At 40.0% G+C, this 14755-nt stretch overlaps 1 protein-coding gene across 2 annotated transcripts in view; it reads right to left on the bottom strand.

Annotated features, from left to right (window-relative positions):
* Positions 1-14755, bottom strand: part of LOC135169531 (tyrosine-protein kinase receptor torso) — an 81314-nt gene that overhangs the window by 1490 nt on the left and 65069 nt on the right. For both annotated transcript variants that reach the window (XM_064134602.1, XM_064134603.1), the window contains 8 exons: positions 11135-11259; positions 9334-9568; positions 7975-8147; positions 4385-4478; positions 4252-4302; positions 4113-4186; positions 3829-4043; positions 1580-1717 (listed from right to left, as the gene is read on the bottom strand). In XM_064134602.1, coding sequence (XP_063990672.1) covers positions 1580-1717; positions 3829-4043; positions 4113-4186; positions 4252-4302; positions 4385-4478; positions 7975-8147; positions 9334-9568; positions 11135-11259 — 1105 coding nt within the window. The remainder of the gene's footprint in view (positions 1-1579; positions 1718-3828; positions 4044-4112; positions 4187-4251; positions 4303-4384; positions 4479-7974; positions 8148-9333; positions 9569-11134; positions 11260-14755) is intronic.

The following is a 14755-nucleotide window of genomic DNA, read 5'->3' as shown; positions in this document are numbered from 1 at the left end:
ATATCATTTAGTTTTTCGATATTGTTCACAGGGTTTTCGCATATAATACCACAAGAGCTCCGAAATTATCGGATATTTCCCGATAGGTTCGTTGCAAACAAATGAACGTGTCAAGTTTTCCAGTTTAAAAATCACGAGCTGGAAAACTTGACGAGCTTATTTGTTTGTAGGGAACCTTGAGGGAAATATCAGATAATTTCGAAGTTCGAGTGGTATTCGGGGGATTATTTTTTCCATCCAAATGTTGGCCGATAGAATTGCACCATGAGACATAATTTTCAACGAATTGCCATTTAATCTGTCAGATACAATTGAGGGTTACTTCATCATTTGTTTTTTTTTATATAGGCAACATGCAAAATTTCTAGTGAAATTTCCAAGAATTTCCGCTGAAATACCGTGTTGGCTATATAAAATAACATCGAATGGTGCAATCCTCTTGGCCAAGATTTGGATGGGAAAAATAATCGCTGATATTCGAGGTAGGCTATACAAAATATCAACAAATGGTGCAATTCTATTGGCTGAAATTTGGGTGGGAAAAATAATCATCAGTATTTCACAATTATCAGGACTTTAATGGATTTAGATTGAACTGTCTGATCTTATGCTCAGGTCTTTCGCTTCGTCTTTTATGCTACTTTTTTTGGTTTTTTCAGGTCTTCAAAGATCTCGACAATTTTTCAAGTTTTGACTGAGAAATTGTGTTGAATTTTATTTGAAGTGTATTTAATTCAATTAATAATTACTTTAACTGAAATGAATACAATTCACGCTGGTTTAGGAAGGGAATGTATGAAAAGAACAAATATTGATCGGTCCATTATGAGATTTAACCGGATTTAATGAGCTGTTAATCAAACGATTTCTTTAGAGAATTTCAGCGGTTTCTCTGCGAACCCGGAAATTTTTTCATACATAAAAAAGGAAATCTAGAGTATAAATGTTTCAAGTATTTTTTCACTATTGTTTTGTGTTCTAGTATCCATTACAAGATCAGAGATTGACCAGCTGATCAATTAAAACAGATAATTGACTGATTCCTCTCCCCCCTCTCCCTCCCCCATAACAGGGGGAAGCATATAAGGACTACCCCCATACACTGAAATTCAGAATCAGAGCTCATAGCCCTGAAGATGGAGACCAATCAAGTCATTAATCATGACCACGAAGGCCTTGAACCTAAGACTATATTGGAATATGTTGAAATTAAAAAAAAATTATTTTATTATTGTTTTTATTTATTTATTATTTATTTGTATTATTTTTCATTTTTTTAGAGGATGTATTGATTATTTAATTTTTTCATTATATCTTTAAACCGTATAAAAAACTTGACAAGTTTATGCATAAAATTGGCATAAAATTAACTGTATAGGGGAACAATAATCTAGTGTTTTTTTTAACAGTTCAATAGTTTCTAGAAGAAAGTTGATAATGTTCAACGAAAATGTCGTAAAATTTACTAACAAATGTGGAATGATATCGAATGAAGTCAAAGATATTGAAAAATATCTTCCTCTGAAATTACGTCGGAGATTATAACTTGTCTGTTGAATTAGTTAATTAATCCACTTACAATTCTTTTCCACAATTGCTAGGTCTTTCCATCCTATATCCAGTCTTCAGAACCTGCAGAATCGTATGCGTAGGTGTGTCGGGGTATGGGTTGCAACCTAGAGTTACAATTTCCCACAGCAAAATTCCGAAGGACCATCTGAGGAGAATAAAAATCCATAAAATAACGAGTCTTACATTTCATTTTTTTCATAATTAACAACTTTCCCCAATCACTATAAAATGTTTCACGTTAATTATATTAAATTTTATGCGATTTTACTTTATCAGTTTATGAGAGATGTTTGATAGGGAAGAAAATATATTTTCATGTTTGCAAATAAATTCTGGGGATTCCTATACTCAATTTCTTGGTTGAACTTATTTTTTCAAGAAAAAAAGTTTAATAAAATAATGAGGGTGAAATTTTTTAATAAAAATCTCAGCAGAATGCAGTTGCCATATGCAGTTGGCGCAAAAATAGAATAGTATTTTTGGGCACAATTATTTCGAGGAAGCGCTAGGATTTACTCCTAAATGTTCTTATAGTTGTAGATCTTATTTTGTTAAAATTTATCCTGTAGAAATAGTCGACCTTGAATTCCCTTTTTGTTTCTCAGGTTTTGTCAGAAGAAAGAAGCCATAATATACCATAAAAAGTTTCTTATAACAATTTGTAACGAAAAATTTTCAAGATAATAATTGATACAGAGAAGACAAGATTTGTTTATCAATTTTTTAAGACCAGTATCAAAGATCACCAATAAAAACTGTCGAAGCTGTTAAAAATCTCTCTGGAATTCAAATAAATTTTTTATAATTTTTTTAAGTTAAGGAGACCCTTTTAACTGAATTTGTGTTGAGTTATTTTATATAATTGAACGAAAATATTGGGTATTATTTGAGAATGAAAAATTTTAATAGAAAAACAGAATGTGGCGACGGGATTTTTAATCAATCCCACCCATCAACAATCATTAAATCCACTATTCCTTTTGACTCCACTCTCTGAAAACTGCCTACATGAGTTTCTTTGAGAAATGACTTGACTTGTGCGAGCGCGGGGCGGTTGGAAGCTGAGTGGGGGGACTCCGTTTGTACTTGTTCAATTGTACAAATGATCAACTGTACAGAAAATTTTCAAACGGTGAGAGCACTACTGTGCAGGGATTCAACTGTCGAGACAAAAAGCTAAGCTGTAGATGTGGCGCTGGGTCTACATGGGTTAACAGGTGGTAACTGAATCTGTTCCTAGATGGCTTTAGTCCATTTTGGGTGCGATTACGAGGAACAGGATGCCGTTCCTTTTTTTAAAATAAATATTCACACGTATTAATTCGCTTTGATTTATTAAGAGCTCGAAAATTTTCGGTTAATAATTTGTTGATAAATAAAAAAATAAATAAATAAACACGCTTTCAAGATGAGACTTTCATAGTCTGCTCTCTCACAAGCGGTCGTAGAGTACCCGATCAGTATATTAAAGGAGAAAAATATATTTGTTATTGAATGGGGTTAAAGTGAATTCTTAAAGGGTCACGAGGGTCCCTTTGTGTTAAGCTAGACCTCCTAGCAGCTCACCGTAAAAGCTAATTGAGAGGAAATGACCCCGAGATTTTTGCACAGATTAAACTTGAGAGAGTCTTTTAATAGTCAAACATTTTGTTTTTTTTACAGGGTAAGAGGGATATTAATTATTGTCACCTTAAAAATCCATTCAGCGATCCCTGTTTCCTACATAATTTCGATATCTCTTGCAGTGTTTTTTTTTAAAGAAATGGTCAATCATCATTCGAATTACCATTTGATATGATTCTCTTGAGGTATTTCTATAAATGATTAACCATTTATAGAAAAAAAATTGATGTAATATAAATAAAAAAGAAAAAAAAAACGATGGAGGCTGGCATCGAACTCGAGTCGACAGCATGCGATTTGAGCGGGACTGCTACTGAGGCGTTACCGGCTTGGCCGATATGCAGATATCCCAGTAGGACTCGTGGCGCCCCGTCTCCTCGGGGGTGAAATCGTGTCCGTAACGTGGAGAAACTGGCGTCAGTCAAACCCCCAGAACTGAGCCTCTACTTTGGTCTATCCTCTTTGCATAACACTATGCCGCATAGTAATTTGTCTCAGGTCTGCAGTTTTCACCGAGATTATAAGACAGCACAGTATTTTTTATCGGAATCACACCATAAAAATTGTCAGATTTTTCACTCCGTGAAGTTATAAAGAAAACTTATCCTATTCCTATACTGAAATGTTACTCACACATCACTTTGACTCGTATATATCTGATGCGTTAATGCCTCAACAGCCATCCACTTGAGTGGCAGTTTTCCATCTCCCTGTTTTTTGTAGACACTGTCCTGATAAATATCCCGACTGAGCCCAAAATCGGATATCTTCACCGTTCTATCACCACAAACTAATACATTCCTGGCAGCCAGATCCCGATGGACTATTCGATTCAGCGATAGGAATTTCTGGACAGTAAATTAATTATCATGTACAGTCATCAGAGTCATTATATGACTAATTAAGCTTGAAATTACCATGCCGTTGGCGATTTGCATTGCAAATCTCAGCAAATCAGCGCCCGTGATGTCCTCAGTGGCATTCAGCACATCTGTAAATGCAGCGTAATTGCCAAGTTTATTATCAGTACTAATTGGAGATATTTATACGGATTACCTTGCTGCATGTCATAAAGCATATTGGATACGACTGTTTCTTGATTGTTCTCTGAAAATTATACAACCCCAGATATTAATTACATTTGAATAAAATTAAATAATACTAATACTAATATATGGATTGTGTTTACCATATTCTGGGCTCGGTAAGGCACGGCTTCTTTCGTTTATTAACTTGCATTTGGCTTCGCAATGAAGGGAACCCTCAATTAGCGATTTCCATATCTGTAAAAAAATAGTAGATTGTGCTTCAAGGACGGAAAGTCATGTTTTTCTGCCTGAGGTGCGCATATACTATTGTGCAATTTGCAAAAAATTAAAAGTTATTCCCTCTGGCGGAGTCTCGACTTTCTCCCTCACTAAAGAGTGACTGAAGAGTGGAAGGGAAGTGAGTATTTTCCGCCCTAGGGTCCACCCTGGAAAATCCGCACTTTCTGCCCTAATTTATTCCCCAGCGTGGGTGGATTTCCGCAGTATTCGATGGCTTAGTCGCTAAGAGCAAAGAGGATTGACTGAAGTAGAAACGCAGTTCTGGGGGTTTGAGTGACGTCAGTGGCATTGCAGTACCTCACCCTAGAAGAGGCAGGGCGCCACACGCAATGCTGGGGTGTTTGTCCGTCAGCCGACTCAAGAATTCCTCAGTAGCAGTCCCGCTGTTGGAGGGACTAGTTAAAAATGGAGGTGTAGACCTCTGCGTCACCGAAATACCACCACCACATTTATTTCCTTGATGTTACAAACGTTTTCTTTGTTTCACATCCTCCCCAGCCTCTCTTAATATCTCGTATAATTTACCAGTAACAAAAATATAAAATCTGATAACAGCTCCGTAATTAGAAATAATTTATCATTTCGACTCCTACTCCTCCTTATAACCTCCTCTCGTTAATCATAACTGCCCGTCTCCTTTTCTTTTCTTATTTTTGGTCCTAGCTTCTCTTTCCTCTTTATCTCCTGTCCTCTGCTGCCTTTCTCAACGCTTAATTCACCCTCTTCAGCCTCTCGCACATTTTCTTCTCCGGAGGCGATCCCAGAATCTCCACTATCCTCTCCTTCCAATATCTCCGACTACTTCCTTTGCACCATCTTTTCAACCACCTTTTGTCCTCTTCCCCCAGCCTCTTCATCAACTTCCCGCATCCGAACAGATGCTCTATCTCTTCCTTTTCCCCTTTACACGCCCTGCAGTTATCCTTCACCATTCCCATTCTTCCTCCAATCAGCGCGTTTCCACATTTCCATCTAGCCTACCCCGTCTTCTCTTCCTTCAGTTTCTCATTCAACCAGTATTCTCCCATTTATGTGCCCTTTTTGATATTTTCATAGTAATCGCAGTACCTTGATGCTTCTATCCTTGCCCAGTCCCTTTGTTTCCCCTGGCCCTCCAGTATCACCACTAACCCCTCTATCCTCCTCTCTATTTCCTTTAACTCATTTCTCGGCAGTCTTTCCAATATCTCTCCGTCGCCCAACTCCTTCAGCTTATCCGTTACCATTCTCCCCCACTCCGATGGTTGTCCATTCTTTATTCCTCTAATCTCCTCTCTTAGACATTTCCTGGCTCGTCTTTCCTCTTCCATTCTTCCTATTCTGGCCAAAAACATTGCTGCTCTCCTGAATGCCTCCGTCTCTATACTACTCGCCCCTGGATCCATTCTCCAAATGGATCCCGATGTCCATGTGTCCATTGCTAGCCCCATACTAGATTTTATGTACCTCTTCTGCAGCCTTCTTATCTCCTCCTGTCTCTCCCATCCCCAGAGCTCCATTCCATATAAGGCCGCCACCTTCACTGTTGCTCCCATGAAATATAGTCTCCTCCTTAGGCTCTTCAGCCTACTTCTCACCTCGCCCCACGCCTTGTTAACTAGTCTCTGTGCCTTTCCTGTTAACTTCTTTGTATGTTCTCTGTACTTGTTCCCAGTTGTGAACCAGAATCCCAAGTATTTGAATTCTTTCACTACTTCCACCTCCCTTCCTTTATAACTCCACCTCTCTGCTTTCCTTTCCTCCCTTTTCTGAAGACCATTATTTTTGTCTTCTCCACACTCACTTCCATCTTATTGTTGTCTGCCCACCGCTCCATCGTTTTCAGCATCTTTGCTAGTTCTCCTCGATCCTCGGCCACTATTGCTGCGTCGTTCGCATATAACAGCGTGACAACTTTATCTCCCTTCCCCCTCCCAATTGCCGTGCCTCCCTCCCCTTTCCTTTGCAGCCCTCAAACTAAGTCCTCAAAAAAGATATTGAATAGTATCGAACTCAGCGGGCATCCTTGCCTTACTCCCTTGCCTGTCTCAAACCCCTCCGTCAATCTTTCCCTGTTATCACCTTCTGCTATGTCTCTTCGTAGATACTCCTTGTAATTCTCAAAACCTTTCCCTCTATTCCCATACTCTTCTTTTTTTTCCATAGCCTTTCTCCATCCACTTTATCAAATGCCGCCTTGAAATCCACGAAAGTCACATACAGTTTCCGTTTTTCTTCTTCAGTCTATTCCCTATTATTGTGTGTAGTACGAATATCTGTTCCATCATTCCTCGGTTTCTTCTAAATCCGGCCTGTGCCTCTGATAGTTTCCCCATCACCTCTAGCCACCTTCCTAGCCTTCTGGCCATTACTCCCGTCAATATCGTATATCCGTCGTCCAACAGTAAAACTTCCCGATAGTTTGCCGCCCTGTTCGCTTCTCCTCTCTGGTGAATTGGGAAAATTGTAGCAACTCTCTGTCTATCTACCATCTCCTCCTTTCTTCATAGTTTCTTAATCGTCTTCATTAGCTCTTCTTTTCCGTCCTCCGGTAGATTCTTCCAAAACTCCGCCACTATTCCATCTTCTCCTGCCGCTTTTCCTCTCTTCAGTCTATTTATTGCTCCTTTTATTTCTAGCTCCGATAGGTCGTTATTCAACTCGTCCTCTTCTTCATCTTCTGTTTCCTCTTCTAACTGCTCTGTTTCTGTTTCGGCCTCCTCCTCTTCATCCTCTTTCTCTCGACCCCTCTTCGCCCCCGTCGATGTCGCCTCCCCCAACGCCTGGTCTCCGGTCTCCTCTTCCTCCTCCTCTTCTGCTTCCAGCAATTCCTTAAAGTGACGTAACCTGTCCGACTCCGGAATCGAGTTTGCTACCTTCCTGCCGATTGCTTGAACTAGTTCATCGCCTTTCACCATTCCGTCATTGTTCTGCCTACCATCACCTCCTTCTGCTTTCCCTCACTCCATTCTCGGTAGAATCTTCCTCTTATCTCCCTTAATTTCTTCTTCGCCGGATTCTATTCCCACTTATTCTTCTAGTTCCTTTTCTTTTTGAATCTGCGTAGCTTTTTGAACATTCTCCTTCCCTCCTTTGTGTATCCCCTTATACCACCGCGCCCTTTCTCTGCCGGACCCTTCTATTGTCATTCCAGCCTTTAGTGCCGCTTTTACTGTAATCTCTACTAATGCCTCACCGAAATACTTTTTTCCCATTGAAATTAGATAACATTAGGATAAGCAGAAAGCAAGATATGAGGATGCTTCATTTAAAATTAAGGAGATTGGGAAGGCGTCATTCCAAACCTTATCGGGATAAGTTTCGCAGAAAAACCTTCTTTTAACCTGCAAAACTTATCCCTCTCGTTGCTACGCAGGGAAACTGGAGGGAAATATCCGATAATTTTGAAGGTCTTGGGGTATTACTACTGAACATATATATATACAAAAGAACCAAAACGCGGTTCACTCACATTTCTTAGATACGTTTGAAGATCTCCTTTGCTACAATATTCAACGACTAGTAGCGGTTTAATTTCCGAAGTGCAGCAACCAATCAGAGAAACAATATTTGGATGTTTTCCAGCTGATCTCATCACCATCATCTCGTGTTGAAAATTTTTTACATCCTCCGGACTTGGACAATCTATTCAATCATTTTACAAATCAATTTATTATTCATCCAATGAACCCTAGACTAGTCACGATCCATAAACCGAAATAACGAGGAATCATATCCGTCGGGAGCCGCCGCCTGGGCTATTGCGACGAAAATGTTTCTGAATTTATTGTACACAGAAAGAAAAATATAATTTTGCTAGTAATATTTGTTGTAGCACCCGACAAACAAAACGCCCATCAAGACGGGAAGTTTATATAGCGTTCCACATTTCTTGTGACGTCAAAGGAAATCGTTGGATAGGATTTTGGATGAGGTAGGAAGGGGAACAGGATAATGGGGAACTTGCATGCGGCCCAGATTTGAGAAATAAATGTATTAATAAATAGTTTAACGCCTATGGAATACTCTCCAATGAAAAATGCATTCTAACTCATTGCAATTTTTTTTAAACAATCAATCGAAAATTGCATAATTTTGAACCACTTTTTAACGCTCGTGACGTCATCAGGCGATGACTCCGGGTTCTTATTGCAGCCGCTAGATGACAGCACTGATATTTTTCTAAACGTCGGCCGGTGTCAACAAACAGTAGAGGTTACATTGTTAAATGTCACTTCTGCCCAGTAATGGACGAGAATAACCTGCGGCTTCACACCACAATTTTCGAATATTTTTGCACGCAGGAACGGTTATAAACACTTTATTCGGTGTTGACACAGTTGAGTTCGCACACGATGGTACAAAACAATATTTGTATGGTTGTTTTTTAACTTTTTTACTGTCATTTGACATTTTGGAGTATTTGTGAGTGTTTTAATCAGTTAAGGTTAAATCAGTTTAAATAGTTTTAATCAGTTAAGGTTAGGTAAATTTGATATACCGATGGTAGGAATCTATGATCCGGCAGATGGCGCCACATGCGGAAGTATAGGATCCGCCTGATGACGTCATGACAACTTTTGGAGCATTTGAAAATTTCACTTTTTGAACAATCGATAATTAATTGTTAAACGATTTTTTAAATGATTTTTCATGAAAAATTTATTATTAGAACCATTAACTATGTAAAAAAAAATAAACAAAAATCATGCAAGTTCTCAATTCCTAGCAATTCATGACCAATAACGTTCTGCAGCGTTTCCCTCTTGGGATGACATATCTAGGGGTAATTTCTTCTTGACGACAAATAAAAATGATGTACTCAACTTACCCCTCAGCATTTTTACAGCAACATCAATTGTTTTGCTCTCATCGATCTTCAGGGTACCCAATCGAACAACACCAGAGAATCCACTCCCTAAGATGCATTTTATCTGCAGCGGCATTGCTCCCAGTTCCAGATGATCTTTGGCTATCAGTGGATCATCCTCGGTCTTATATTCCACTTCTAGAACCTTTGGCTTTTCGTACAGATGATTAAATATTGTTCGGTCATGAAAATTGTTCTGAAATCATGATCAAGGGATAATATTTATGTTTTTTGTACAAATGGTTTATTTATCAATTGTAGTGATTAATTCTTTTTGAATGATTAGGAGTGGGGACATCAATGATTTTTGAAAATTTTCGGTATATGAAGAGAAAAGTTCCAGAAAAATTACGGAACAAGTCACGTAATCCGCCAGCGAGAGTCGTTTTAAGTTAATTTTTATGACAATGAAATAGAATAAATCCGAAACATTCAGTGAATATTCGGGTGTGTAACTGAGAAAGTACGGGGCAGGCACGTAATTTTTCTCTCTACCAATGGTAAGTCAGGAAATTTGATGTAAATTTAAATACTTGATACGTTTCGAACCGTAAGAATTCAGATAGAATTTCAAAGTTTTTAGGGAACTGGTGCGGATTTTCTACGAAACGTTCCGTAAATTTTCACTGATTGGATGTGTCATCCCATTCGTGGTTGATCGCATCTTCTCGGGATTTTTCGACAAATTCAAGACAGGCGGATCGTGCCCAACGGCTGTTGAAGAAATCGTTGTGATGGTGCCACAAAATAGTGAAAATCAGTGAAAAGTGGAAGAAAAGAAAAATGTGTATAAAATTTATGCACGACAGAAGTGGAACTTCTTAGCCATAGATTGTTAAAAAAGTTTGTCTGAATTTTTTGTGATAATTTTTTTCATCCCAATTTTCACCAGTCAAATGGTGGCATTTTCCGTCACGTGATACAAGTAAAACGGTTTTACTTCGGATATTTTTCGGACATTTCCCTGTTTGTTGCTAAGCAATGAAAATATCCGATAAACAATTAGGAGGCGTTTCAAATCCCAAAACTGTCATTAGAAAAAGTCAAGTTCAAAGACTTTACCTCGACATGAGCAGATTTGGAGGAAAATTTTTGGACATTATTGATAAAAAAAATTTTAATTTGTTCCAAATAATACGGCGAAGACAAAAGCCACAATTTGGAAAAAATTTTCTGCATTTTGTGCAGACAGAACATATACCCTGGAAGCCACAACTACCAGCGAAAAACTATACCATACCATAGGACGTGAAATGCCAGACATTTAATTGCTTGAAATTCGAATGAATAAAATAATCCAGCCAAATACCCCTCGATCTTCAAAATTAATCGGATATTTCCCTCCAGTTTCCCTGCGTAGCACCGATCCGGATAAGTTTCGCAGAAAACCTTTATTTTTAACCTGCAAAATTATCCCTCTCGTTGCTACGCAGTGAAACTCTCGGGAAATATCTGATAATTTTGAAGGTCGAGGGGTATTACTACTAAATATTTCTCCCCGTGTAGACATTTCTGCAATGAATTTTTCAATTTTCCGTTCATATTTTCAACTCTCCATACGAATTCTGTTTTAAAGCGTACCATATGCTTGATGAAATGGATTCCTACGAACAGAAAAGACTGTTCGAAATTTTAAAGGTAGAATGCAAACAATAATGGACAATATGGGTATGAGAGTTCTGGCATTTACGTAGCTTATAATCTTTATCATAAACATCGGAATTTATCTTTGAACAAAATGAAAAGTGAATTGAAGTCTTACCTTGCAATATCGATATGGATCCCTCCAGTTCTGTATTTTTCTGTTTCGAAGATAGATGTAGATCATTGTTGTGAATACCGCGCCCAGGATTACAGCAGGAAAGATTATCAACGCTTTTTGGAGTACTGAAAACATATAATTAAACTTTCGTATTATGTCTCCTGAACTGGCGTTCATGCGCCGTTTGAGTCAATTAGTTAAATTGACAAAGCGCCACCCGGATAATCGAGATGCCCCGAAGCGTAACCGTCACATAAATATTTGGATTATTCCGCGTCCTGATTTTAAATGATTGCAAAACAAAAAAATCATCTTACGTTATTTCTGTATTTTCCCACCCCAGCTGTTGGTTTTTGCACATTTTGTTAAAAATTCAATGAGCAAAATCAAATAATCCTGTGAACATCTCTACTGTATCATTTGTTACGGGGTTTTGAACAAATCCCATTGTTGGAACTCCTGCCAGTCAACAGGACCTCACTCAAACACACTTGCGTACCGTTCACCGTGGATCATCGATCGAACCAATCAGTGGTTGCCATGAGCCTAATCGGCATATCTTTTGTTTCGAGGCGCACCTTCCCCGTATAGGGTAATAGCCCTACCAAGGTCACGTGACATCGGAATTGGGGACAATTCCAACGTACTGGCTAATCGCCCGCTCATTCGTTTTCCAGGAGTCTTTGATACCACACGGGTTTTCTTATGCCGCTCAACTCTTCCTAATTCGAACTATCTCGAACGTTCGATCAGCTCGATAACGGTTTTCTGGTACTGCTCATATAGGGGCATTTGTGTCCGACCGTTCAATTGTTGTATTTTGTCGGAACTGCTCATTGTTAGTTCGTATTCAGCATTGGTGCCGCGACTGATTCTTTTTTGTGGAATGAAAGGGACTTGAGGTGACACGTGCTGAGTACGTTATTTTTTTTTGGACCTGCGCACCTCCCGATCTGCACAAATTCCGTCCGATCCAGGTCCCTCATTAAAGACCCATACATCAACCATGAAAAATATTTTCTAATTAGGAAAGCTCTCTACATCCATTAAATCTGCTGTCGATTGACTTTTCCCGGGGTTGGTCGACCTGCCCGAACGCGTGAGCGCTGGAATCCGAGTGCTTAGGGGAAGGGTCGCATACTGTGTATGAGCAGCCTGCGTTCATTGGGACAGGCATTCATTCGGCTGGTGGTCTGAAGGGGTTGATCAGCTCGACCTATGGCGACGTTTGAATCCGGGGAAGGTTGATGGTAGGGATATCTGGACGACGGGCAGCGGTGGCACCAGAGAGGATTGACTGAAGTAGAGGCTCAGCTCTGGGGGTGGGTTTGGCTGACGTCAGCGGCATCATAGTACCTCATGAATGCAATGCTGTGGTGTCTGCCCGCAAGCCGACTCAACAATTACTCAGTTACTCAGTAACAGGTCCGCTGTCAGAGGGACTAGTTAAAAATGGAAGTGTAGTTCTCTGCATCACCGAAATGATTTTTTTTCCGTTGAAATTAGGTAAGACTAGGATGTGCAGGAAGGAGGCTATGGGAGACTTCACTTAAAATTAAGGAGATTGGGAAGGCGTGATAGCAACCCCTACTACCTGGATCATTTCTACGATTTTTTTCAATTTCAAATAATTCGTAATCCCTATCTTACTACACAAAATCCTCATTTTCAGAGTTTTTTTGAAACTGCAAATCATGGAACCATTCGATTGTTCTGTCAAAAAGTTGAAAAAAAAATGGTAGTTGGGTTTGAAATGACGACTCCCCAATTTCCTTAATTTTAAATGAAGCATCCTCATACTCTCCTTCCTGCTCATCCTGGAAAAAAAACTTTGGTGACGCATAGGACTATAGTCACCTCTATTTTTAACTAGTCCCTTTGTCTACGGGAATGCTAGTGAGGAATTGTTGAATCGGCTGATGGTCAGATCCCCCAGCATTCCGTCTGGCGCCCTGCCTCTTCTGTGGTGGGGTATTACGATGCTCCCGGGGTCACTCAAACCCCCAGAACTGAGCCTCTACTTCAGTCAGTCCTCTTTGGGTGGCGCGTCCTGGCGCACGGCGCCCCACCCTGCTGTGAATCGAGAGTGGGGATGAGTGCTTAAAGGCCCGTATCTGCCACTTATTAGCCAGTGCTGCTTCGGCGGACACTTCGGTCCGTTCACTCCCAAGGTCTCTCGGAAATCTCGTAAGGAACCCCCGCGCTCTGCATTGGGTTCCCTGTTCCTTCAGCTCCTGGCACTGAGACTAGAGCCTTTCAAGGTAGTTCTTTAGGTTAGGACAATTAATGTTCCGCCATATTCTCTATGGTGATAGTAGCGAATGAATTGAACATGTCCTGGGCCTTTTCTCTTTTAGTTTAGTTATCTCTGCGTTTGCTCTCGATGATGATATCCGTGAAAGTGTCTTCCTCGTCCCGGATTCTCATGACAGGCTGCTATGTTCATCGATGGAAGTTCGTGTATTAGAATTTGGTATTTTGTAGTTAGAGTCATTGTTTAATTGACTTATAATGGGCCCCGACCTTCTTTCCACAACTTAGCATCCTGAGCGATCCGAGTCTTGCTGCTGCCGTTTCTTTTATCGTCGGTTTATGACCTTCTCACGGGTCGTATCTTTTCGGTATATTAAGCAGGTTCATCGTGCTTTTTGGTTTGGAGCGGTTACTTCACGGTTTTTTGTATTTTCAGGAAATTTCTGGAAACTGTATTGTTGTGAGTAGGATATTCAGCTCCATTTATTCTGTCTTCTCGTGTTTCTGTTTTTGGATTTTGGAAAATGTTGGTTTGATCAGGGTTTACCTATCTCAGCTAAGGTAGGGTACCCCACTTCCTTACATTTTCAGTTCCTTCGGTTTGTAAAATCCGCCTATGCACTGATTACTGCGCTCTCAACACCTTCAGTAAACCTTTATCCGACTCCGTGCAAAACCTTAAAGACCTGCTGGACGTTCCCCAAAGTGACGTCAGCCAAACCTTCCACCATATCCTCTTAGACGAATAAAGTAAAGAGAAAATCACGGTTGTAATCCTCGGATTGCTCCTTTGACTCTTCCAATATCAGAGAATGCCTTTCGGATTGAAAAATGTCCCTGCGATGTTCCAACCCCTTACCGACATGATTATTCCGCTCAATCATCCAACAATGTCAGATAATACGCGGACGAGTTCCTGATAATCGCCCATACCCTCGACGGACACGACTGACCCACATGACCAGCAACGCTCTCACCGTCTGAAAATTCTGTGTACAGTTGAACAAGTACGAACGGAGCCCCCCCGATCCTTCACGAAGGTTCCAGTGAACTTTAGTGCCCCGGAATTCGGACATTTGCGGTCTCTGGGCCTGCGACTATTAACAGTCCACTTCCGGAACTTCGTTTGATAGCATCTTATGCGAATCTCTAGTTTTCGTTGCTGCGCTCATTATATTCTCGACCATCGCTATTCCTTAATATGACGCACTCAATCGTATTTCGATCGGCTCTTTTTTTTCGCAACATTAGTCTCTAGCTGCGCAGTGTAGGTTTGACATTTATTTTAGTAAAAAAAGTTACTTTGTTTGACCATCGTCACGTGAAGTGATTTCTCAACCTTCGGCTCATCCTCCCGTAATCCGCTGT

Source organism: Diachasmimorpha longicaudata, chromosome 15, assembly GCF_034640455.1.
Source record: "Diachasmimorpha longicaudata isolate KC_UGA_2023 chromosome 15, iyDiaLong2, whole genome shotgun sequence".
Taxonomy (NCBI): domain Eukaryota; kingdom Metazoa; phylum Arthropoda; class Insecta; order Hymenoptera; family Braconidae; genus Diachasmimorpha; species Diachasmimorpha longicaudata.
The sequence above is the reverse complement of the archived record's forward strand: the minus strand, read 5'-3'. Positions and strand labels throughout refer to the sequence as shown.